Raw genomic sequence first — 26,087 nt, 5'->3', positions numbered from 1 at the left:
ATCCTGACTCCAAAGCCCGCTGGAGAGGGCTGGCCACCCACCTGGTGCCGGTGGCCACAGACAAAGTGACCGTTGAAGGCCCTGGATTATCTGATCTTCCCATTTTACATGGGATGCTGGAAATCCACATTTTGGGGTGGGAGTGGGACACTGCACAATGTTTACCAGTGTTGGCTCACACTGAAATGAATGCATCTGAAGCCCGTCCCAGCCCAGGGACCACAGCTAGTGGTTTCCCCCTGCCTGTCTGTCCCCTTCCCTTTCTCCATCTCCAGCCTCCTCACAGCACCGGCGGACCATAGTTGGAGATGCCCCACATTGACACCAGCTGGGGAGCCAAAGGGGCACAGGCCGAATCCAGGAGGGCGTGAAGGGGGACCCCCGCCCACCTCCCCGCTGCAGGATGCTGCCCGGACCCCCAGGGCCTCCTCACTTGGTGATGGTGAGCAGCGTGGCCTGGGATGTCACATCCCAGATCTTGATGCTCCTGTCCAGTGAGACGGAAGCCACCTTCTGGCTGTCTGGGTCAAAGCAGCATGCTGTGACCGACATCCTGTGATGATCTGATGCACAAGGAAAGTGACTCGTTACCGTGCGTTCCATACTCTGGGCCACAGGCTCCAAGGGACGCAGAGGCTCACCCTGCTCCCCTAGACAGCGACAATATTACAGAGATGCAACTCTGGTTTTCACAAGGGACTATGCACTCACACAAAGTGCCTGCTGTGAATCAGGCTTTGGACAAGGAGCACTGCCCCTTGCCCCCTGCCGCTGCCCCTGCAGAGGTCCCAGGTGGATGGGGAGACACCCTTGAGCAGGCAACAATCTGCAGCATATGCCATGGCTCCCAGCCAGCAGAAGGAAGCCTGGCCCAGCCCCGAGAGGTCGAGGAAGGGACCTAAAAGTTATTGAGGGAAGCAGGAAAGGAAGAGCGCTCTAGGCAGAAGGAACAGCATGTGCCAAGGTCCGGCATGGGGACAGGGCATGGAGAGGCGTGGTGTGCAGCTAGAACTCCGAGCGTGAGGAGAGGTAGAGTGTGAGGTGATACATTGAGGAAATATGCAAGCTGTGGGGCAGTGCACCTCTCACGGTTCCATGTTGATAAAAATACATTAAATGCATGTGGGAAGTAGTACTGTGTGTGCAAACACACACACACACAGAGGAAGGCCACCCAGCAATGTACTGTTAATAATACATACCTCCAGGGAGGAGTCCAAACAGGTACGGCAGCCTTGCACTGTTTACTTTACACACTTACTAATTTTTTTTATACAATGATTAGGTATTTTTTAACTTTTTCTTTGGAGATAACTGTTAACTCACATGCATTTGTAAGGAATAATACAGAGAGATCCCATCACCCAGTTTCCCCCAGTGATAACATCTTGCATCATCATTATATAGGATTACAACCGGGAGATTGACATACGATGATTTTATTTTCAGTGGATGCCATTCTGTTCTTTTTCTAATTGTCTGAATTTGTTTCTTTCTACATGACGATTAATCATAATAATAGTGCAAATCATCAGCATTGTAAAACATGACAATAAATACTTTACGTGCACTATTAAAAATCATTGTGATAATTATTTTTATATTTAAAAATTACAGACCAAACTGTTACGAAGGCTGGGACTCCACTCAATAAAGAATTGGGCTTTAAATGTCCACATGGGGTTGCAGCAGAGAACCGCTTCATTTATTACAAGCACGAGACTGAAGGGAAAATCCTTAAGCTGTCTTAGCCTTAACTGCCTGTGCATTTGTCAATCGATGTCCCACCTTTAATGATGTGATTCATAGCATTGCAGGTTCACCAAATAAAGCAATCGGAAGTCACTGTCTGTCAAGGGACAAGTGGCTGTTACCACAGACAGAATAGGGCAGGGAGCCCACGCAAACTCACCTTTGATGTGGGACACGGTGGTGGTGTCTTCCGCGTCTGTTATACAGATTCCACGGTCCACATCCAAGCCTGAGACCACGTATTTACCATCGGGGGAAAACTTACAGGAGACTATGAAGGTTTCATGACTGAGCTTCCACTGAAATAGGGCAACAATCCAAAGGTTTTCTCTCTAGCCCAGCATTCCAGCAGGACTTTCTGAAATGTTCTATGTACTGTTCAGTATGCCAGCCACTGGCCACATGTGACCATGGAGTACTTGTAATAGGCTGGTGCAAATAAGGAACTGAATTTTTGTTTGTTTAGTTTTCATGAACTAATTTTTAATTAATAAATGTAATTAATGTGTGTCTAGGACCGATGAACAAGGATAGGGAGCACCTAGCAGAACTGGCAGCAAGGTTCTAGTCATGGCCGACTTTATTCTTTTTTTTTTTTTTTGGCTGCACCAAGTGGCTTGTGGGATCTTAGCTTCCCGACCAGGGATCGGACCCGAGCCCTCGGCAGTGAAAGCACAGAGTCCTAACCACTGGACCGCCAGGGAATTCCCCCTGGCCAACTTTTTTCTTGTTCAGTTTGGTGTTTATTGAATGTCTGCCCTGTGGACAAGACCCTACAGCCTCAGCCCCTTGGGATGAAGAGCTACTCAACATATTTAGGAAGGGAGGATCTCTCTGTATGTTCTAAATTATGGTATTGCCATTGTGAAGGTTTTTAAATATGCCCACCAATTCTTTGATAGTCCTCCCTCCACAAGCTGGAGCTTAATTACCTGTCCCAAGAGTGTGAGCTTGACTTAGTGACTCATTTCTTTGAATACAATATGGCAGAAGGGATAGTGTATGACTAGGTCATAAAAGAAACCAGAGCTTTCTCCAAAGAAGACATACAGATGGCCAAAAAGCACATGAAAAGATGCTCAATGTCATTAATTATTAGAGAAATGCAAATCAAAACCATAATGAGGTATCACTTCACACTGTTCAGAATAGCCATCATCAGAATAATAAACGGAAAGGGTGTGGAGAAAAGGGAACCCTCTTACACTGTTGGTGGGAATGTAAATTGGTGCAACCACTGTGGAGAACAGTATGGAGGCTCCTTAAAAAACTAAAAATAGAGTTACCATATGATCCAGCCATCCCACTCCTGGGCATATATCTGGAAAATTTGAAAACTCTAATTCAAAAAGATACATGCACCCCAATGTTCATAGCAGAAGTATTTACAAGAGCCAAGACATGGAAGCAACCTAAAGTCCATTAACAGATGAATGGATAAAGAAGATGTGGTATAAATATACAATGGAATATTACTCAGCCATAAAAAAGAATGAATTATTGCCATTTGCAGCAACACGGTTGGACCTAGAAATTATTGTACTCAGTGAAGTAAGTCAGACAGAGAAAGACAAATATCACATGATACCACTTATACGTGGAATCTAAAAAAAATGATACAAATGGACTTATTTTAAAACAAAATAGGGACTTCCTTGGTGGTCCAGTACTCCCAATGCAGGGGGCCCAGGGGGCTGGGGTTCAATCCCTGGTCAGGGAACTAGATCCTACATGTGGCAACTTTGTTGCCACACGCAGCAATGAAGATCCCACATGCCGCAAACAAGACCCAGTGCAGCCAAATAAATAAATTAGAAATAAGCATTTGGGAAAATGCTCAAAGTCCGGAGTAACTGATGCTCGTATATCTGCTAGTACATAATGACACTATGTTGCCAACAGAATATACTTGCCCGTGTTCACATTTAACATGTATATAGGAAAAGAGACACCAAGGTGTTAACTGTAATCTCTGGGAGTTGTTTTAAGGTTTCTGTGTTTGTTTTTTTGAACTTGGCTTATCTTGTCTTTCCAAAAATTGTTTACAATGAGTATAAATTGATCTTCACACCAGGAAGGAAGATTTTTTTTTTAAGGAGAGAAAAGAGGAGGAAGGAAGAGGAGAGGTGATTAGAAGCTGCTGGGGGAAGGGCAATGGGGGTAGGACAGGAGACCCTGAGGAACCCCTGGAGCAGGGTCAGGGCTGCCTGGGTACCAGGCAGGAGAGAGAGGGGGATCTCGGGCCAGTTTGGATGGATGGATGGTGGTAACTTCTTAGATGGAGGACAGATTGAGAAGGGCCCAGAAGCCTCGTGCTTTGGCCACGTGCATGGCCTTTGTCCCAAGGCCTCAGCTCTGCTTCTTGCCCCATCAAACGCAGACATCCCTAGGGGAAGGTCTCTTTTCCCATGCAGTTCCCTCAGCCTGGAATGCCACCTCCCACCCCCACCTCCACTTCTTCCCTTCTCCCACATCCTCCCCATCCCTCAAACAGAGCCCTCTTCTGCCTGCTTCAGAAAGCCTTCCTTCCCTGAAGCCCACCCTCCATCATTTTGGGTCCCTGAGAAAATTTTCCTTTCCTGAAAGATTGGTTACCCTTCACACTCCATGCCCAGCTCAAGGCCACTTAAGGCCCAGTCAAGACCCTGTGCTGTGAACTCTGCTGAGTGCACCACGGTGACCTCAATGGGAAGGAAATCCAAAAAAGAGGGGATATATGTATATGTATAACTGACTCATTTTGCTGTACAGTAGCAACTAACACAACATTGTAAAGCAACTATACTCCCATAAAAGTTAATTTTTCAAAAAGACCCTGTGCTGTGATGTCTCCACTAGGGCAAAGCATACGTACCAGCAGCTTGCCTGTTTCAAGGTCCCAGGCCCTCACTGTTTTGTCATAAGATGCTGCAATAATTCTGGAAATAAAATGACAAACATAGGGTCTTAATGACCCAGATTATTATGTCTGTGGTTTCTATGAAAAAAAATAGGAAATTTTTACAGAAAATTTCTATAGTTTAGGACCAAGATTGCAAATAATACCTGAATCTTCCTAAAGATGTTCCATGAACCCCCTGGAGAACAGAGGTTCTCAGTGAAAACATAGAGCCCCTAACACAGAAGGCACCACAGCCCATTCTCTTCCTCAATCCCTCAGTCACACAAATATGTTCTTTTATATCTGGGGCGTTAAAGGTATCATTTCTTCTGTAATTGTCTTCTTCTAGAAGGAGCTACAACCCACAAGGATCAGTCACTTCTTTCTCTGGTCACTTGTGTATATTTTTACAGGAAAAGACTTTCATAGCTCATCTCATTCTGAAATGCTTTCTTGTACATTTAGTAAAATAATATGTGTACCCTTGTCTTCTTATAGTGCATGTTTCTGTGACAATCTCTGTCCTCTGTGTAAGGTGAATTCCCATGAAACTTAAATTCCCACACTAGTTTTCACTAGTAGACTAATTTTGTAGCTGCTACTCAGGATAAAAGTGAATCCACTTTAAAGCAAATCCCCTTTTAAAGGCCCATCTCACATCTGTGTGAGGGGTAAATGCAAGTGCATCCCAGAGGCTGCCTCCCAGCCCCGAGGCTCCCCAGGTGACAGTTTGGGCTTGCCTCTGCTTCCTGGGTCTCGGTTTCCCCTGTGAAATGAGGGCCTGGACTGAATCGCTAATGAGCCTTGCAGCTGACCCAGTCCACAGGGGTGACTGCAGGAAATAAACTCCGTGAAGAACATTCAGACTGGCTTTAGCCACAATAAATTTTGCCTTTTTAGCATTTTAAATTTTCAAAGAGTTATCACACCTACTTGATTCTCACAGCAAAAGATGGGAACCATGAGACCGATATATGGGCGTAAGGTTGGGTATTTGCTTAAAAGACAGTGAACCGTCCAGGGCGTGCTGGGTGCTGGCCTACTCTTCCCTCCCACTTTCCTGACCAGAGTCAAATGAGGGCAAGTCACCTTCTGCTGTCAGCCGTGACGCTGCATTCTACAACAGGAGCTCCGGGCCCCGGCTCAAAATTCCGAACAATAGATCCATCCACGGCATCCTCGGATCAGCGGGAGAGAGGGGGAGAGGGCCAGAGGTCACTGAGGTGTCGGCTGAAGCTGTGATTGAGCTCAACATCAGCCCTGGGGTTGTCTGAGAACCTTGAGAACCTGAGAACCTTGTCCTATGACTCTCACCCAGCTCAGAGGGGCAAAAGGACTTCCCCTCCACTCCCAAAGCAGCAAGGACACCCTCACCGGCAACCCCAGAAAACTCCCCCTCGATCCCACAGTGGCCGATGGAAACAGGCGGCTCTGAGGGCAGAGCTGCAAACAGGTAATTTTCTCATTCTCTACTGGCCAAAGAGGCGCCACAAAATCTAGCAAGATCTTTCAAGACCTTTTTAAAAGTTCCCACTGTTTGACCCAGCAGTTCTATCTTGAGAGGTCTCTCTTAAGGAAATAATCTGAGTTGTGGCCAGACTTATGCATGAAAAAGGTTTGTCACGTGTTATAGGGGACAGACGGCAAAACACATCAGCAACAGTCTGTGTCCGCCTAAAGGGGGCAGTTAAAACAAATGTGAGCACTCCCAACAGTGGGCCCTCAGCACACTGAAGGGAGATAACTGCAGAATAGGATGAGAACAGAGCAGGGTAATAGCTGACAATATGATGGGAACAATCGGGGTACCAAAGCGAAGGGTGTGTGCTGGGGCAGAAATAAAATACTTTCAGTGAGAAATGTGCCCACAGCTTTTCAGGATAAGCAGGGGTGGAAAGTCCCCTTGAAACAAATTTTACTAGTAAGACAGTGAATTCCTAGAAAGGCCTTGCACTGCTATATGAAATTATGGTGCCCGGTTGGGGGAGCTTTTTTGGCCTGACCAGGGCAGGCCTGGGACAAGTCTTCCTGATATGCAGAGACCACTTTGCATGAAGACCCCAAGCCTGCTGGGAGGCAAAGGACCCTGTGTCGGGGCCCCCAGGACCACCCCCAGGACTGGTGATTCTCCAGGACTCACAGGACTCTGAATATAGCCGTGCTCACGGCTAAGATTTATTACAGCCAAAGGACACCAAGCAAAATCAGCAAAGGGAAGGGTACGTGGGGTGAGGTCCAGAGGAAACCAGGCACTACTTGCAAGAGTCTCTCTCTGTGGGTCACACGGGACATGCTTAATTCCTGCAGCAACCAGTTGTAACAACATGTGTGAGGTGCTGTCTACCAGGGAGACGCCCCTGAACCTCGGGGTCCAGGTTTTTATCGGGGTCTGGTCACACAGACACTCTGCAGCATGCACCAAAATTCCAGACTTCCAGAAGGAGAGCCGGTGTACAGCATCAACCGCGTGGTTTGCACAAACCGTCTGTGAGCCCCCTTTATCACTTAGGGAAAGATTCATATGACCGTAGAACACTGTTTACCAGTCAAGTTCCCAGATGCCAGCCAAGGCCAGCCTTGCCAGTGGGCCTTTCCAAGGACAGCAGTGTCAGGCCTACTGTGAGAACTCTTTTCTGCACAGACCCAGTCCCCCAACCCCTGCTCTGTGAAACTTGAAACGGTGGGGTTGTGTTTGGGTGAACCCAGCAGGCCTTAATCAAAGCCCACCGACAGGAAGAGATCCCAAAGAGGAATTCCCGGGAGCAGGACACATTCAGGCTGGAGGCCCAGCTCATGAGCCTCGTGGCTTGGGAAGAAAGGGCTGGCTCTGACAGCCTGTGATCCAGCCTCCCTGGTTGGTGTGTTGCTCTAGGACAAACATTGTCCGGGAACTAAGAAAATGATCATCGTGGGGCCTGGGGCTGAGGCCCACGGCAGTCTGTGCAGGGCCCCGGGCCAGTTAAGGGCAGCACTAAGAGTGGACTGAAGTCCATGGGACTGTGCAGGTTCAGTGCTCAATAGTGCTGCCATATGGTCAAGAGGAGGAACAGCAACCATGGACAGATAACTCTCTTGGAAAATGTGCACAGTCATGAATGATTTGGCAGGAGATATTCAATATACGGCAATACAAGCCAGATGTTGTTAGTGAATTCCAAAGACAGTGGAAATGTCTCTGTTTTGTATTGAATGTTTCTTGAAATAAATGGGCCATTGGCTAGGGGTGTGAGAAGACAAATAAAGACAGCTCCCCCTTCACCGGGCATTTGGAACCAGGAATTCTTTCTGTGGACTCAGATAATTTAAGGGGGGATGTTGGTTGGACTTTGAATGAATGGGGAGGAAGGGGTTCTAATAAGTGGTTAGAAACATAAAGGAGATGTTAGGGTTCCCAGAGGAAGCAGTGGTTTTCCCAACAAGAAGATCATGTGACAATATTTGTAGCCCAAGTTTACTGTGATTATATAAACAGTTTTTCTGTATGGTTTCAATTTCATAAATGTGTGTATACATGTGCGAACAGGAAAAAGAAAAGCTACACTCCAACATTTTCATGGTAGTTAACTCAGGGTTCATGGAATGATGTATTTTTTCTTCTTTGTGTCTTTATGTATTTTGGTGATAAAACCATATTACCTTCATAGTATGAGAAAAACTACCAGTGATTTTTTTTACAATGATTGGAAAGAGATGTACCCTATTAGAGAGAGATTGGGCACAGGACTAAGAATAATTTTTTTCTCAGCTTCTTCATACATTTATGGTCTTTCTAAATTATTCACAGTGATCTGCAGTTAGGGGAAAGGGACCTTTTTAAAAGATTAAACCAGAAGTTTGGCTTTGGGGGCGTTGAGAGGAAGGACTGGAGATGGGAGATGATGAGAGTGGAGGAGAGAAGGGAGAGGCAAGGAGACATTTGCCCAAGATACTGTGACAGAGAAGGTGATGCGCAGGGTAATGGCTTAGTCATCTCCTGAGGGAGGGCTCACACCACGAGCTGCCGCTGGGGCAGGGAGAGCCACAGGAGGAGCCAGGAGCAGAGAAAAAGATGGGGAAAAGAGAGCCAGGAGGGGGAAAGAGGACCATTGGAGGGGCAGCCAAGGCAGGGAGACCAGAGAACTACTGATTCTGCAACTAGGGGTGGAGGTGTGAAGGAGGGCAGAGGGGCGGAGGGGGCAGCTGGAGAAGGTGGTGGCAGGGGGTAGGGCTGTGAGCAAGTCACGTATGGAGGACGCTTGGGCAGGCTGAAGTTACAGTGTCCTGGATGGGGCATGGAGGAGGTAGGGAGCAAGGGCAGTGAGGCTGCTGTGGGAGCCAAGGACATCTTGATGGATGGTCCCTCATCTCGGGACAACAAGAGAAAACAGGCCGATGTCCCCTTATAGAGACAGAAGCCCTCTGGCCAAAATAGACAGAAACCCCTGAGAGTCCTTCCACTGACTCAGAAGGTGAGAAGAATATGAGAAGCATCTGAAGATGACAAAGCAAAATGCACACTTGGAAAGTCACCGTTCCCCCTCCCCCTGGGTGACGACAACCAGCAGAGACCCCCTCACCCCCAGGCCTTCTCAGTCATCCCAGAGGGTTGGGAAAGGGCTTAGGGTTCCCAGAGGAGGCAGTGGTTTTGCCAACAGGAAGATCATGGGGCTGGGTGGGGGGATGGGGGGTGGATAAGGGCCACAGAAGAGGAGAGAGTGGATGTCTGTCAGGACCTGGTCTGGGCCAGGCAGGCCCTGGGGTGGCCCCAGCCCACAGCTGATCCTGTGAGGCCTGGGGAGGTTTAGGGAGGCCCAGGAGGTCACGTAACCACCCAGGGTCAAACAGCTGGTAGGTCACTAATGTGGGGTCTGAACCACTTGGATAGTCCCCAAACCCTCCTGCCTAGTCTGCCTGGCTTGGTACCTGCCAAGACCCAGAAGATGACCCAGAAGATGCTCCTCCAAGGTGATCTGGAGGGTAAGGAGCTATCCTCCACCTAGTTACCCAAACCAGAACCCAGGAACCAGCCTTGACTCCTTCCGCCCTGTCCCCCTCCTGCCCCTGAAGCCAGATGAGACAGCAAAGCTCGGAACTGACTGTCCTTCCCAGTGGGCCCTGCCCCAGCCACACGGTCATCTGTGGCCTGGCCCCTGATGGCCATTGCCATCTCCCAGCCCTGCTCCTTGCTCACCCGCTCCTGACTGACCAGCAGTGCCCCCAAGCAGGTCCACTAGAGTCTGCTGGCTATGCCCGGAAGACTTCGGAAGAGTTCTTGGTGGCCACCTCTCTGTAACCTCAGCTGACCATCACATCCCTGTTCCTCTGCCCCTGCTGCCTGCACCCTGTGGCACTGACCTGCTGACCTGTGCTCAGGCCTACCTCTCCCAACCACCCTTCATGGACAGGTCCCAGGTCTGGCCACTTTTCTGTCCTCTTGTGTTCACCTAGGCCTAGCCGTAATACCATCTCTGTGGATGGAACTGAATATTCCAAATGAGAAGGAGACCCAGAGAGATAACACAGCTCAGAGACCCCAGGTAGGTCTCAGGCACAGCCTCTAACAAAAGGTGGGGAGCTCCTGGTCCAGCGGTCTCCATCCCTGCTCCCACTGTTTCTAAATGAACAGGCTGACAGCAGCCACACTAACCTCATCTCTCTCTGGTGACTTGAAACTAGGGTGAGCCCTCACTTTGCTTCTTCTTCTTGCACTTTGCTCAGAAAGGTCTCTCCAAATCTTTGGGATCCTTGAATGTCTGGGAACTCAGTACTGGGGAACTCTCCACAAGAGGAGACATAAGCTTACAGGACGTTTTGGTTCCACCTAACACTGGGCCACCTACCCACAGCTTCACGGTGCAGTCATAGGAGCCACTGAGGACCTTTGTGTCATCCACACAGAAGTGACAGGAACTCACAATGTGCTGGTGTCCCCTCATAATTTTAAATGGGATCTGAAAAAAGGATAGACTGAATAAGTTCAGAAGGTTGCAGAATACCAGATCAATAGTTTAAAAATCAATAGTATTCCTATACACTTGCAATGAACAATCCAGAAAAAAAATTAAGAAGAAAATTGCATTTACAAAAGCATCAAAATAGGAATACATTTAACCAAAAAAGTGTAATACTTATACTCTAAAAATTACAGAACATTGTTAAAATAAATTTTAAAAGACTTAAATAAATGGAAAAGCAACCCATGTTCATGGATTAGCAGACTTACTATTCTGAGGAAAATACCCTCCAAAGTGATCTACAGATTCAACACCATCCCATCAAAATCCCAGCAGACTTCTTTTCTAAAATTGACAAGCTGACCCTGGTATCAGAGAGACAGCAGTGAGCAGTCCTGAAGAGAGATCTTAGGTCCCTGCCCAGGAACTGAACCTGGGCAGCTTGGATGAAAACCAGGAATCCTAGTCGCTAGACCACCAGGGGCTAGAGGCTAGAAGCAAAGTTCCCCTGGCCCTTGCCCCATTTGAAAAATGAATTTCTCAAAGGGGCAAAAATTGTAAAAACAGGTCCAAAGTTTATTATTAGAGACACAGCACAACAAGTGGGAGAGCACACAGAGAAACAGTTTGTTTATTTAAGACCGAAGCAAGGCAGAGATACACACCTGGAGAGAAAGACTGTGGGCATCCTCCCTAATGAGGAAGAGTGCAGTAAAGAGGCGGTTAAATCATTTATATAGGAGCAGTTCTCCCACATCTTTGTTTACCTTTGGCCAACTTTCTTACTTCTTTTCCCACATCTGACTTGTTCTAGGACACTCCCCAACATGCATGCACATCTTTTTGTCAAGATGGATTCCAGCGCAGAGGCTTGTGGAGGCTTGGCGTCACCTGTTATGGGGTGGTGGGCCCTCCTTTTTGAACCCCAAGGCGTCTTTCTGCACCTGTGCAGTCAGGGAGTTTTCCTTGACCTCAGGAGTGGTCATCTTATCTCTTTACTCCAGCAGACCTCAGCTCCTGCCATTAACCTCGTCCTTGGAGTGTCCAGGGAAAACAAAGCTTCGATTGTACTCCACTTGACAAAAACCAGCTGTTCAGCCCAGGGGCCCATCTACCTCCTACCTCAATCCTAAAATTTATACAGAAACTCAAGGGAAGCAGAACAGCCAAAAAAATCTTGTAAAGGAACAAAGGTAGAGGTCTCACAATTTCCAACTTCAAAACAATTTTCAAAACATACAAAGAGGCAGTAATCAAGACAGTGTAGTACTAGCACAAGGATAGACATATAGATGGATGAAATAGAACTAAGAATCCAGAAATAAGCACTCATATTTTTGGTCACTTGATTTTCAACAAGTGTGCTAAGATAATTAAAAAGGGAAAGAAAAATCTTTTCAACAAATTGTGCTGAGACAAGTGAATATCCACATGCAAAAGAATGAAGTTGGACCCTTACCTCATACCATATACAAAAATTAACTCAAAATGGATCAAAGACCTAAATGTGAGAGCTAAAATTACAAGCCTCTTAGAAGAAAACATGGGTGTAAACCTTTGTGAATTTGCATTAGTCAGTGGTTTCTTAGATATGACAACAAAAGCACAAGCAGCAGCAGCAGCAACAACAATGATAAACTGGACATTATCAAAATAAAAAACTTTTGTGCTTCAAAAGACACCATCAAGGGCTTCCCTGGTGGCGCAGTGGTTGAGAGTCCGCCTGCCGATGCAGGGGACACGGGTTCGTGCCCCGGTCCGGGAGAATCCCACATGCCGCGGAGCCGCTGGTCCCGTGAGCCATGGCTGCTGGGCCTGCGCGTCCGGAGCCTGTGCTCCGCAACGGGAGAGGTCGCAACGGTGAGAGGCCCGAGTACCGCAAAAAAAAAAACCCAAAAAAAAACAAACCCCCCAAAAAAATTTCAGACAGAGCAGACTTCACAGCAAGAAAATTTATCAGGGCTAAAGAGGGACATTACATAATGATAAAAAGGTCAATTCTCCAAGAAGATATAGTAATCCTTAATGTGCATGTGCAGAACACCAGAGCATCAAACTATGTGAGGCAAAAACTACTAAATTTGCAAAGAGAGACTGATGAGTCCACTATCATAGTTGGAGAATTCAGCACCTCTCTATGAGAAATGGACAGATCCAACAGGCATAAAATTAGTAAGAATACAGAGGAATTCAACAATATCAATCAACTGGATATAATAGACATTTATGGACTGCTTCATCCAGCAACAGCAGAATACACGTTCTCCTCAAACTAATATGGAATATTCACCAATATAGACCACGTTCTAGGCCATAAAACACACCTTAACAAATTTTAAAGAACAGAAATCATACAATGTCTGCTCTCAGAATACAATGGAATTAAACGAGAACTCAATAACAGAACGATGGTTGGGATATATCAAAATACATGGAGACTAACACTTCTAAAGGACACATGGGCCAAAGAAGAAATCTCAAGAGAAGTTTTAACGTATTTTGGGACTTCCCTGGTGGCACCAGTTGTTAAGAATCTGCCTGCCAATGCAGGGGACACAGGTTCAAGCCCTGGTCCCAGAAGATCCCACATGCCGTGGAGCAACTAAGCCCGTGCGCCACAACTACCGAGCCTGTGCTCCAGAGCCAGTGAGCCACAACTACTGAGCCTGCACTCTGCAACTACTGAAGCCCGCACACCTAGAGCCTGGCTCTGCAACAAGAGAAGCCACCACAATGAGAGAAGCCCGTACACCGCAATGAAGATCCAATGCAGCCAAAAATAAATAAATAAATATTTTAAAGTTTTAACATATTTTGAACTAGACAAAAATGAAAATACAACTTACCAAAATTTGTGAGATGCAGTGAAAGTAGTGCTTAAAGGGAAATTTATAGCATTGAATGCATACATGAAAAAAGAAGGAAAATCTAAAGTCAATCATATAAACTTCCACCTTAAGAAAACAGAAAAGAAGAGCAAATTAAATCAAAAGAAGTAGGAGGAAAAAAATACTAGGAATTGCAGCATAATTCAGTGAAATTGGAAACAGGAAATCAGTAGAGAAAATCAATTAATACAAAAGCTGATTCTTTAAAAAGATCAATAAAATTGATAAGCCTCTAGCCAGGCTAAGAAAAAAAGAGAGAGAACACAAATTACTAATATCAGCACGGGGGTAGGGAGGTGTCCAGGATGTAGGGGTATTGCAAAGAAATAAAATGTTGCCTGCTCTTCCACTTCTACAAAGATCAAGCCATTAGCCACTGCAGTGGCCCACAGACAGTGCACCTGAGGGGAATTCAAGACAGAGAAAAACAGGAAGCATTCTGTGCTTTGGATACACCAGCCCCTACATGGTTAAGACGCGTACTTAAGGAATATTTAAATGATCCCAGTTTTTCCATCTTCTTCCCATACACAGAAAAGCACTAAAATCATTAACTTGATATGTCTGTTCTTTGTGATTAGCAGTAAGCTTTCTATGCTTGACTACATGTTTTTCCCAGCAAAAAGTTCATATACCCTGGCTCCTAACTTACCTCTCTGGAGCCGTCCCTCAGAGCTATCTGAGAGGTTGTCTCCCATGCTACAGTCCGCAGTAAGGTCCAGGAATAAAAGTGAACTGGTAACTTTACACTGTGCATTTTTCTTTAAGTTGACAGTGCAGGGTGGAGGGATCTGAGGCTCTGCCGCCAGTCAGTGCCCCCACGAATGCAGAAACTCTGGATGGGGGGACAAGGTTGGGGTGAGGCGAGTAAAGTCCGAGGTGCAGGGTTGAGGGGAGGCGGGGGTCTAGGGTAGGGGAGCGGTTTCGGTGTTGTGGGGAACACGGGGGCTGTGGGAAGGCGGGAGTGAGACGGCCCTTCGGCTCCGGGTAGCTGGGAGAGGTGGGACAGGAACTGGGCCGCCAGGAGACGAGATGCGAGGCGCCAGGTCGGGGCTGGGCCGCCAGGGGGCGCAGGCAAACTGAGCCAGGCGGCGGGCTTGGGGCCGGTCAGGGGGCGGGGCCTGGCAGCCGTGGGGCGGGTCAGGGGTGGGGCCTGGCCGGCGCGGGGCGGAGAGGGGCGGGCCAGGGGGCGGGCCAGGGGGCGGGGCCTGGACAGCAGGCTGCCAGCAGCCCAGGTCGATTGCGGGGCCCAGGACGAGACCCGGTCAGTGGTCTGCTCCAGGCTCCACCGCCAAAGCCTGCGCCTTGGGGTCGAGACATATGCCCCTCAGTTCCCTGCTCTGCAGCTGTCTCTGCCTCGAGGCAAAGCTCTCGGGGCTTCGTTCTTTTTCTCATCACAAAAACAGAATTTTAGTATGGGAAAGCAGAGCAAGAGCGGGGAAATCCCTCCACCCGCTTCCGGACCTTTCTGGGCAGAGTACTTTTGGAGTGCATTATGGAGAGGGAGCCCCAGGAGCCACGCAGAGAAGTTCCACACTCTTGTACTCTAGGTACATTGTCCGAGGCCCTAACAAAACTAGCATATAGAAGACAGTCCGATGTCTGTAAAAGCAAAAAATGTGAGCTCTTTTTTAGGTATATGTAGCGTCCCACAAATATGTTCTGCAAATCTGCCTGCGCCTCCCTGGCCGGGCCTTGATGGTGGTGCCGCGGTGCAGCAGGAACCGGGGAGCAAAGACCCCAGACCAGGAGTGCGCTTGGCGGGCTCCTGCTCTCAGGGGCCAGGGTGGGAGATGGGGCAGCCACAGCACAGGCGGCACGCGATGCCAGGTTACGGCCAGAGCCAGGTGAGCGCTGCTTTAGACCGAGGACAGGGAGAGACACCCGCCCCCTCGTGGGGAGGGGGACAAAACGAGGACACCGGAGGCCGGACTGACGGGCTTGAACGTCAGCAAGTCAGATGGAAGAGGAGAGAGATGAGGTAGAGCCGAAATGGCTTGGAAGGTCATGGTCAGATCTCCTGACTTCCTCTTAAACGTTCCAGGGAGCCAAGGAGAGGCTTTGAGCCAATTATTTTTAAAATTTGTGACACATCCATGTGTGAGTGTGCCTTGTTTAAAGGCCAAGAATGAAGAATTATCATTGAGAATGTTCTTTAGCAAACCATCTCAGATTGTTGGATGAAATCATCTGGAACATTATTATTCTTGCATTGTGCACCTTCACTTCAAAAGATCATTTGTTAACATTTTCACTGAGCTAAACAACTGCATTAACCTCGCTGTATAAACACTTCCGAGGTGTACTGTTTTCAATCACTGCTCTCCTCTGTTTATTCTAAACTGCTTTTTCTTACTCCAGTTCTTAATTCTGACTTTTTTGTTGTTTGCCAGAGTATTCCCTTGAGTAACTTTTTCCTCAAAGAGAGGCATCCTTTCTGAGTTTTTGCAGCTCTGAAGAAAATGTCCTTTTGTTGGCTTTATCAGGACCAGAAGTTTGGCCAGGCAGAGAATACTTTAGGTATACTTTTCTCTATATACTGGGCCTGTCGAATGGCTAACTGTCTCGGCCAGTCCACCACAGAAAAGAATACTTTTCTCCCAGAGCTTTATATAACTTCTCAACTTCTGTTGACCTAATGGATCATAAAAACCTCAGGCCAAAAAAAATCTTAAGCCACCTGAATGTGCATGCACCCAAGACTGGTTAAATCCATCAGGGGGCAGCCAGCCAATGGAATACTCTCTACAAAAAAAGCACAAGGAAGCTGTTTCCTTACTAATATGGAGGGACCTCGAGACTTCCCTGGTGGTCCAGTGGGTAAGACTCCACACTCCCCATGCAGGGGGCCCCGGTTCATGTTCGATCCCTGGTCGGGGGAACTAGATCCCGCGTGCGTACCACAAGTAAGATCCTGCGTGCTGCAACTAAAACCCGGTGCAGCCAAAATAAATAAATAATTTTTTTTTAATATGGAAAGATCTCTAAAATAAATTAAAAAAACAAATTTAAAAACCAGGTGCAGAAGAGGTCTAAGGTATGCTTCCATTTATGTAAAAAAACGGAGGGGTCAGAATATACATGTATGTGCTGATATGTGCATAAAATATCTCTGTAAGGATGCAGGGGAAACTAGAAACCTTTGTTGCCTCCGTAGAGGGAAAGGGGGTAGTTGGGGTGGGGGAGGCGGTGCTAGGGAGACTCTTTTTAAAAATTTATTTTATTGAAGTATAGTTGATTTACAGTGTTAGTTTCTGGTGTACAGCAAAGTGATTCATTTCTATATATAATCCCAAACTCCTAATCCATCCCTCCCCCGCCCTCCCTCCCCCTTGGCAACCACATAGAGAACACACTATGTCCGTGGGGAGACACTTAATTGTAAAAAACAAAAACAAAAAGTGCCCACAAACCTTTTTTATCTATTGAATTTGGATCTTGGGGGTATTCTATGGAGAACAGAAATAAAATACAAGTCCTATGCTCTCCTTTAATTTTACTTAAAAATCAGAATAACTGTCACAAATAAAAGCAAGCAAAGCACTGGCACACACTGCTTTCTCTTCAGACTTCCACATGGAGACCCCAATGCACCCCTGTGGTGGCCTGGCTGAGACAGTCAGCCATTCGACAGGCCCAGTTGTGGACTCAGCTCTGAGGTCCTCTGACCGCTGGAGAAGCCTCCAGCTCAGTCTGATCGCAGGCTTTTCCATCTGCATTGGAAAAGGGACAGCCTTGCTCCTATCCTTGCAGTGCAGGCATTCACCACCTGTAGGTTTTATTTCCCTCCAATCTTGCAGTGAACTTGACTATGTCTTTTTTTTTGGCGGTACGCGGGCCTCTCACTGTTGTGGCCTCTCCCGTCGCGGAGCACAGGCTCCGGATGCGCAGGCTCAGCGGCCATGGCTCACGGGGCCCAGCTGCTCCCCCACATGTGGGATCCTCCCGGACTGGGGCACAAACCCGTGTCCCCTGCATCAGCAGGCGGACTCTCAACCACTGCGCCACCAGGGAAGCCTTGACTATGTCTTTCCACATGAGCGCTCCAGTCTTTCTTCGGCCCAGGGACGTTTCCCTGTTTCCTTCTGCATTTCTTTCCTCCTCCTGCCCCCTCCCCCCACCCCAATACCTCATACATTTACTGGCTCTTCTGCATCTCCCCTGCCTTCCTCTTCTCTTTTCTCTCATAATTATTGTTCCTTTATATTTCTTCTCTGAGTTCTCAGAGAATCCTATGAGCTTGTTTTCTAACTTTCTGTTCCAGTTCTCTGCTCTGATTTTAAAGCCTCCATGGAGGATCTTCATTTGGAAATCCTCTTTTTCATCCCCAAGACTTCTCTCTGCTCACAGATTATTTCTTCTTCCCAGCCACCGGCCTTCTTTTCATCAGTGCATTGTCTCTCAAATACCATTTAGAATACAAAGTAGTGTTTTGGGCTTTTTATTTCTGTATTATTCTTCTTCTAAGTTTTCTGTTGCTTCTAGTGCTGCTTCATGTGTGACAGGGCTCCCTCACTGACCCCAGGGCATGCACTTGGGAGTGTCACCATGGGGACATTTGGGAGGCTCAGCCGGAGCCCACAGGGTCTGGGTTGGGTGGGGTCCCCCTCCCCCAGGATGGTTTCCCTGGGCCACCCGGCCTCTCCTCCAGCTGCCCCCGCCCCCGGCAGCCACTTTGCCCACTAGGTGTGCCTGGGGCAGGGGGCTGGGCCCAGGCCTAGCAAGCCAGGTGGCTCCCTCCCAGGTCCCCTTGCCGGCTCTTGAGCTCTCCCCACCTGTTGGAAACAAGCCACACCCCCTCCCCTTGGGGGCCGTTCTGACCTTGGAGAGGGGTTCCTGGTCGCCCCAGAACGCTGCCTTCTCAGGCATCCAGTGCTTCTCCGGCGGTGCCAAGTCATTGCCCACGGCCAGGGGGTTAAGCGAGGGCAGCAGCCGGCCCCGCCGCGCCTCCAAGAGTGAGAGCTTGAAGCGGCCGCAGGCCCTGACCAGCGCTACCCAGGGCAGCTTGCGGGGCCGATGCGCGCCGTCGCGGATGTGGACCGAGGACAGCTGCACGTTACTTCTCCGGAGCGCTGTCTTCCCGTCCTCGTCCAGGGCTTTTGTGGGGCTGGGGGCGCCCGGGGGCTGGGAGGCCATCTCGGAGCCCGGCCTGGCCACGAACGGTGGCGCCACGCGCCCGCGCCCCCGCCTTGGGACCCACGCGCCCTTCCTGAGCCCGGAGATCTCGCTTTCGCTCAACGCCCAGCACGGTTAGCCACAGAAAAATGGACTTCTAGTTCTGGGCGTAAAAGGAATGAGGCCAAGTGTGTGAAACCGGCGGCCCCATCCTCGCGGCCTCGCTTAGGGTCTTCCTGGCTCCGCCTCCCGGCATGATCTGTGTGTCTTCTGCCTTTGTAGGGGGCTCCTGGCCAACCCACTTCACCGTCAACAACAGAGAAACGGTCCATAAATTACAGAATGTGCCCAGGATTAATTAAGATGCAGCTGTTAGGGGTAGGTACACAAAATATATAAGCACGTGAGGGAAATACCTATCATAATGCCAATGAAATACCAAAGAACAAAATGGCACCTCTTGGGACTCCCCTGGTGGTACAGTGGTTTAGAATCTGCCTGCCAATGCAGGGGACACGGGTTCGATCCCTGGTCCCGGAAGATCCCACATGCCGCGGAGCAACTAAGCCAGTGTGCCGCAACTACTGAGCCTGTGCTCTAGAGCCTGCGAGCCACAACTATTGAAGCCTGCATGCCACAACTACTGAAGCCCGTGCACCTAGAGCCCGTGTTCCACAACAAGAGACACCACTGCAATGAGAAGCCCACGTGCAGCAATGAAGACCCAACACAGCCAAAAATAGATTAATTAATTATTTTTTTTAAAAAAAGACACCTCTTGTCCAGGAGCAGACTCAATGCTAGAAAATGACTGCATGGAATTATAACAAAAGAGCAAGGGTTGTCAACCCTGGCGGGTAGAAGTAGAAGTGATTTTCTTCCTTCTTTCTCCTTTTATAATTGTTCTGCTTTTTCTATGATGTTACTTTGATAATAGAAAAAAAACTCTGCACTCTACTTTCTCTAAAGGTCTCATGAGGGCCGATGAGGCAGCCTCAGAGCAGGGACCCAGGGCTGCAGTGCAAAGACCTGGAGCTTGTGTGACCCAGGGTGTGGGCGCACACTCTTTCACTCTTGGTCCCAGTGCTTTTCTCAGACACTTTGGTGGCGTCTACCCCGAGAGGCTGAGGCCACCTGCCAGGATCCTGGTACTGTGCTGCCCACTTGGCTCCTGGCCACCAGTACCAACCACATGAGGGAGGAACCACACTCCCCAGGAAAACATGGGAAAGCGACCACCTCCCTCCCACACGGGTCCTTAAGTAAGTCAGACTGTCCTTATCTGAACCTGGCTTTCTTCACAACAAAACCAGAGAAAAGCCTTTGCTTTTCATTTCTTTTTTAAAGTTTCAGGAAATGAAAAATCAAGAAAAAAATAGAAAAATGCCATTTTAATTAAACTGTACAGTCTGAGTTTCTTCCTCTGATACTAACAGAAGTTAAAAATAGAAATAAATTTCAGCAACCTTCCAAGGCAAGCTTTGAAATGTCAAGGTTTTAAAAAATATTATTTTACAGCAAATATTTACATATAAATACAATCTGTACAATCTATTAACTGAGTGACCGATGAACTTCCATCCTGGAGGAGATCTGGTACTGGGACAGGCCAGGGCAGAATTCAATTACTGCCTTCTTAGTGGAAGACGCTTCAGCCTAGAAAAGGAGATAAAAGAGAGAGAGGAGGAAAGTTAGATACAAACAGAAAAACCAGACAGTCCAGCGGGGGAGAAGAATGCCAGGCCTCTCCCTGAGCCAAAGTGGCACAAAATACAGAGGATGACCCACACTATGAAAGAAAGTACCGTTTAATCTTCACTCTTAAGATTCTGTTCCCCCCAAAACACACAGAGAGACTCACTCCTCCACATCTCCTATTAAGACACATTTATAAAAGCAAGTTCCAATCCTGGTTGACACACCTATCTCCTGTATGACCTTTGGGAAGGAACTAAAAAAACAAAAGACAAAACCATGTTTGCTCCAGGGCCAAAAGCTCCCGAGCCCTTAGTCTTAAATCTCAGCTTCGTGCACACAAGAATGTTCATGGCGGCTCTACTCACCAAGAAGAGCTGGGTCACACTGACTCTAGATTCGTGCTCTACAGCCCCAAAGTGGAAAACCAAATGCCCCCAACAACGGAACAGATGAATACTCTGTGCTGTATCCCATAAAGGAATACTCTCTGGCAATGAGAACGAACCAGCTACTGCTACAACAATACAGAGGAATCTCACAAGCCAGATGCAAGAGTTCATAGCACATGGGTCCCTTAAATAAATCTGAAACACAGGCAAGAGTAATCAGCGGTGACAGAAGCCAGAGCAGTTACCTTTGGGGGGCGGGGGTGGGGATGCTAAGTGGGAGGGGCTTCTGGAGTGCTGGTTTATTCCTTGCTCTAGGTGTGTTCAGGGAGTGAACATGCATGGAGCTGGGAACTTACAGTGTGAATGCACTAAAGAGTGTACTTAGCTGTATGTTTCCACGTCTGTGAAATTCTAGAATGGGCAAAGCTAACTTACACGGACAGGAGGAAGATCGGTGTCTCCTGGGGAGGGGATGGAGGGGCAGACTGCAAGTCCATCCAGAACTAGGCTGTGCCGTCACTGAAGGAAAGCAGCAGGGGCCCTTGACAAGAGTGAGACCTCAGCCAGGAGCTGGGGATGCAAGTAAGACCCATGTGGTTGTGACCCTCAAAATGCCCCTTGCAGGAGACAGACGCAGACAGGTAATACACAGAGTGGAGGGAGGCACAGAAGATGGAGGGGCCCCCTCCAGGCTCCCTGGGGAGAATCTAGGAAGCTTAGGGGTGCGGGGCTATGGAAACTATACCTTTAGCAACCACAAGAGTAATATTTAAATACATTTCACACCTCAGACGCTGCATTCCCTCTATCCCAGTCCCCCGCCTCAGAGATAAGTGCTCTCAGGGGTGTAAGAACCCCTCCAGCCCTTTTCTATGCAAGGATGTACATACATGTGCATGCGGGGAAATCCAAAGGCCTGAGGACAACAGTACCAGGCATATACACTGTTCTGCAGCTTCTGGTCTCTAAATGGTAAGTTTTAGATGCAAGTCAGCACACAGCTACCTGCCCACGTTTTCTGACTGCTGTGCTCAGCCCACCCCACCACACCCTCCCGATGGGCACTGAGGGGTTTCCACGTGTGCAAGCACAAATGCCTCCCCGCAGGAGTGACTCATCACATGGCCCCAAACGGTCATGGGTGAAAATACCAGGTGTTGGTGAGGGTCAGTGGGCTTCCCTGGGCCTTGCTTTCCCCGCCTGTGAGAGGAGGGGACACAAGTCACAGCCTTATGTGAGGATTAAACGGGCTCACACCCATGGTGTGCCACATAGTGCCTGGCCCGTCCCTGTCACCACTGGCACGCGCCCTGAGGGAAGGGAAACGTGAATCAACACAGCTGCTTCAGGGGGCTCTGGATTAAACTGAAATGCTCATATCCGTATTGTTTCTGAACCATGAGAAGGTCCTGTCCATTCTAAAGAAATAAATGAAAAAGAACAAAGCAGCGGCACTTGTCTTTCCAGGTGGCAAAATATACTATAAGGCCAGAGTAATGAAAAGAGGGCGGATGAAAAAATAGAAAAATGGCTAAGAAACCAGAACAGAGAATCCAGGAATAGATCCGCATGGGCACAGGCATTTAGAATCTGATCAAGCTACACCTCCCTTAACAGCCCAGAGCACCGGTGGGGCCGAGTGGCCAAGGCTCACGCCTGCCGTGTCCCCCGTCACCCTGGGCCCACAGCTGGACTTGCCCTACCTGGTCCCGTGCTGGCCGGGTAGGGCCACCCAGCTGCTCCGGCCCGTGGGCTGGAGGGGAAGGGAAGACAGCGACTTCCAGGCAGGACCATAACAACCTCCAAGACCATCCTCCAACCTGTTCCCCTCGTCTCCTCTGAGGGCCACATTCTAGAGTGCAACAAACTGGGATCCTGAGTAACTTTCTCAATTTAACTTGTGCTCCACTGTGCTGTGCCCGTGGGTTGAGAGGGTTCCTTTTCATCACAGCTCGCCTACTCACTCTAATACAACCGGCCGTCTATCTGGAGAAAGGTAAGTTGGATGCCTACCCTACTCTCTGTTCACAAAAAAAAAGGAAAATAAAACAATTCAAATAGCTTAAACCAAAACAAAACTACAAAAGCATGAGAACAGTCTATACACATATACAAAACCTTACATTAGGGAAGGCCTTAAAAAGACAAAATGTAAAACATACCAACAACACAAAAATTCGCAAAACTGAGTGTTCCCAAAATTAAAGTTTCTGTTCAACAAAGATTGTTACAAGTCATAGAACAGGTAACACTCTAAAACACAGAGGATTAACATCCAGAATTATTTTTTAATTCCTAAAAATCAGTAAAAACAGTACCTAAAAACCAGTATAAAAATCTAACAGAAAACAGAATATTGTGCAAAGGACAGGAGCACATGATTCACAAAAGAGCCCATGGCAAAGGCTGAGACACACAGGAAAGGCTGCTCAGCCTCATTACTGATTCGGGAAATGCAATGAAGATGACATGCCATTCTTTACCCATCAGGCTGGCACACATCTCTGTGCTGTTTGTAACTGATGTAACAACAAGGAGCTTTCATAATTTAAATGGATAGAGCCACTTTTGGAAACAATTTGGTGATATTTATTCTTTCTAAATGTTCATTCCCTCTAGATTTATGCTACATAAAGTTATATTATTTATATTAAAAATGTGCAACAAAATGCACGTGTACCTGTGTGTGTGTGTCTGTGTGTGTGTGTGTGTGTGGCTGCGCAAAAAAGTCTTCAGAGTTACAAAGCAACAGATGACAGAGGTTACTGTGGAGAGAAGAGAGATTTGGGGAACTGGTCACGGGCCACTTCAAGCCTCATCTGTAAGATCTGAACTTTCACAATGATGATATATTTACGTATTACTTATGCAATTAGAAGTTAACTTTTTAAAAAACGAGTTAATGCACAAATTTATCATTTCTGACATTTCCCTCTATGCAAACACAGCAAGGTTTCAACGAGCCTCTGAGGGTTTCTGAAAGCCTACTGTGTCCTGTCGCCTACCGTCTCAGCAGCTCCTGGGGTGACAGGTCTGTGGCCCCTTCCGCATCGCTCTGGCTGTCACTGCTGCTCGTACTCTCGGAACTACTACTTTTCTCTGACTTTTTATTCTTTTGCTTGCCTTTGTGTTTGTGCTTCCGGTGTTTCTTTTTCTGAAATAAATAAATAAACAAATCAAGGAGAACAAATCCCTTCCTAATTCCGCACAGTGGCAGGCTAATGAGGCATTGGGTTGCTGGAGTCATTCAAAAACAAAAAACTTCACTTGGGGGAGCTTCAGCCTGGTGTGGGACAGACAAGGACACACAGCTGGGCACACTCTCCACCGTGCATATGCTCACAGAATTGATCTTCTGGCGACAGACACAGCAGAACCAAGCAGGCACAGGCAGGACCCCATCATGACACTCAGCCCCCATCTCATCCAAGGTGACCCTGTCCCCGCCCCGTGAACCTGCCTGCTCCATTTCTTTAGCCATATGTGACAAACCACATATCAAGATGGCAAGCTCCCTGGAAAAGCACAAAGAAGAAACTGGTAGAAGGTCAGAGAACAGCACATATGCTGGTGAGAAACACGTGAGTTTGGTTTTCAAATCTGTCGGCACCAGTTTCTTTCCTTTCACTCCAGGAGAACTTCTCTACCTTCCATGCTCAAGAATCCTTTTTTCAGGTGGCCAAAAGAGGAACTGTTTCTAATCAATTCTACTACTGCCCATATCACTGTGGGTACCCAGCACTAACATTAACTGAATTAAAAGCCTGTGCCATAACTCAAAAGAAGACATGGATGTTGAGACAGCGGTTTCAGCAGTGTTCTTTAAGTGTCCATCACTTCAAATGGCAAGCTACAGACCCAAATCTCTATTTGTGATGACGACAAAGTAGTTGAGAAATGTTCAAACTAATACCTTCCTTTAATATTGAATGATAATCAATAACAAATGTTTTTATTCATTATCTAAATATTTTATTTAAAACAATTATCTTATTAAACATAGCAATTAACTATTCTGTTATTTAATACTCAACCATTACTCTAAGATATTTATTTATTTATTTATTTTATTTATTTTTTTGGCCGAGCAACTTGAGGGATCTTAGCTCCCTGACCAGGGATTGAACCTGGCCCCCACAGTGAAAGCCCCGAGTCCTAACCACTGGACCGCCAGGGAATTCTCAACTCTAAGATATTTAAATGTCCTTTTTTCCTACTTTTTAATGTTCATGAATAAAAAAAAATTTAAGTAGAACTGAATAAATTAAGATATTCTGTCTAAAAGAAAACAGGACTTCCCTGGCGGTCCAGTGGTTAGACTCTGCGCTTCACGGCAGCGGGCACAGGTTCGATCTCTGGTCAGGGAAGATCCTGCATGACGTGCGGTGTGGTCGAAACAAAACAAAAAATAAAGTTTTTCTGAAAATCGAGGGTTTCCATTGACTATCAACATTTCTGTCAAGGTGTAGAGAGACCTGTGGCCTCCATCTTGACTGGCTTCATGGGTCACCCCTGGAGGCTGGTCTAGACGACAGAAGCAGAGGCGTCTGACCCCACACACTGATCCTGGTACACCCAGAAGTTACCTTCTCTTTCTTCCGTCTGTGCTCTTTCTTGGTCTTGTGTTTTTCTTTGTTCTTTTTATGTTTCTCTTTGAGAGGTGCCTCAAGTTTCTGACGAGCATCTGAAACACGAATGTAATAAAGACATTACTTAGAGACTACAGGGGAAAAGAAGGCTAAATGACTGAGTTAGGAATCTGACGTAGACGGATGTTTACCATTAAGGCAGAACTCCTCCCTGCCTCACTGATAAACAAGCAGATTAGCATATCACGTTGTAGATCTATATTTAGAAACTGCCAGAAACCTCAGCCTAAGACCAGAGTGATCCAACTGGTGTCTGGCCACAGTCTTATCTGCCAGATGAAGATAAAGTCAGACCAGAATGCCTATAAGCCTTCTGTCGTTTAACATCCTCAGGTAAACTCAGAGAGAGACCAGAGTCTGAATCTGGCTCTGTCAGCAGGTCTGTGATCTTTGGCATGTTGCTAAACCTCTCCAAGTCTGTTTTCCTGTCTGAAAAATGGGGAAAAGAAGAATCCCTATCCTTTTGGGGACACAGAGAGGATTAGATGGGACCGTGCACATGAATCCCATAGCCCAGAATCTGGCACATAATTGTCCGCCCCTCTGACACCGTCCACCCTTTACAAAAGCACATTTCATGTGAGTTTGTCTTATAAGCAGAAACACTAAAAAATTAGCACCAAAACAATATAATGTACGTGATCATTAAAAATGACTAAACATGACAGAAATAAAGACACAGATGTAGAGAACAAACGTATGGACACCAAGGGGGGAAAGTGGCAGGGGTGGTGGTAGTGGTGGTGGGTTGAATTGGGAGATTGGGACTGACATCTATACAC

General features: G+C 47.4%; 2 protein-coding genes across 2 annotated transcripts in view; both read right to left on the bottom strand.

The window, feature by feature from the left end:
• Nucleotides 1–18,590, bottom strand: part of WDR88 (WD repeat domain 88) — a gene marked incomplete at both ends in the record, with an annotated part of 41,968 nt that extends 23,378 nt beyond the window's left edge. The window contains 6 exons of the mRNA XM_081216018.1: nt 434–563; nt 1,913–2,051; nt 4,607–4,670; nt 5,723–5,811; nt 10,453–10,563; nt 18,276–18,590. Coding sequence (XP_081072144.1) covers nt 434–563; nt 1,913–2,051; nt 4,607–4,670; nt 5,723–5,811; nt 10,453–10,563; nt 18,276–18,590 — 848 coding nt within the window. The remainder of the gene's footprint in view (nt 1–433; nt 564–1,912; nt 2,052–4,606; nt 4,671–5,722; nt 5,812–10,452; nt 10,564–18,275) is intronic.
• Nucleotides 18,591–19,350: 760 nt separating this feature from the next.
• GPATCH1 (G-patch domain containing 1) overlaps nt 19,351–26,087 on the bottom strand; it is a 45,565-nt gene continuing 38,828 nt past the window's right edge. Inside the window, exons 18-20 of the mRNA XM_081215263.1 lie at nt 25,243–25,340; nt 23,662–23,810; nt 19,351–20,225 (exon numbers count right to left, since the gene is read on the bottom strand). Coding sequence (XP_081071389.1) covers nt 20,195–20,225; nt 23,662–23,810; nt 25,243–25,340 — 278 coding nt within the window. The 3' untranslated portion in view covers nt 19,351–20,194. The remainder of the gene's footprint in view (nt 20,226–23,661; nt 23,811–25,242; nt 25,341–26,087) is intronic.

Source organism: Mesoplodon bidens, assembly GCF_964165515.1.
Source record: "Mesoplodon bidens genome assembly, chromosome: 18".
In the NCBI taxonomy this organism is placed as follows: domain Eukaryota; kingdom Metazoa; phylum Chordata; class Mammalia; order Artiodactyla; family Ziphiidae; genus Mesoplodon; species Mesoplodon bidens.
Note: the sequence above shows the minus strand (reverse complement) of the source record. Positions and strands in the feature narration are given on the sequence as shown.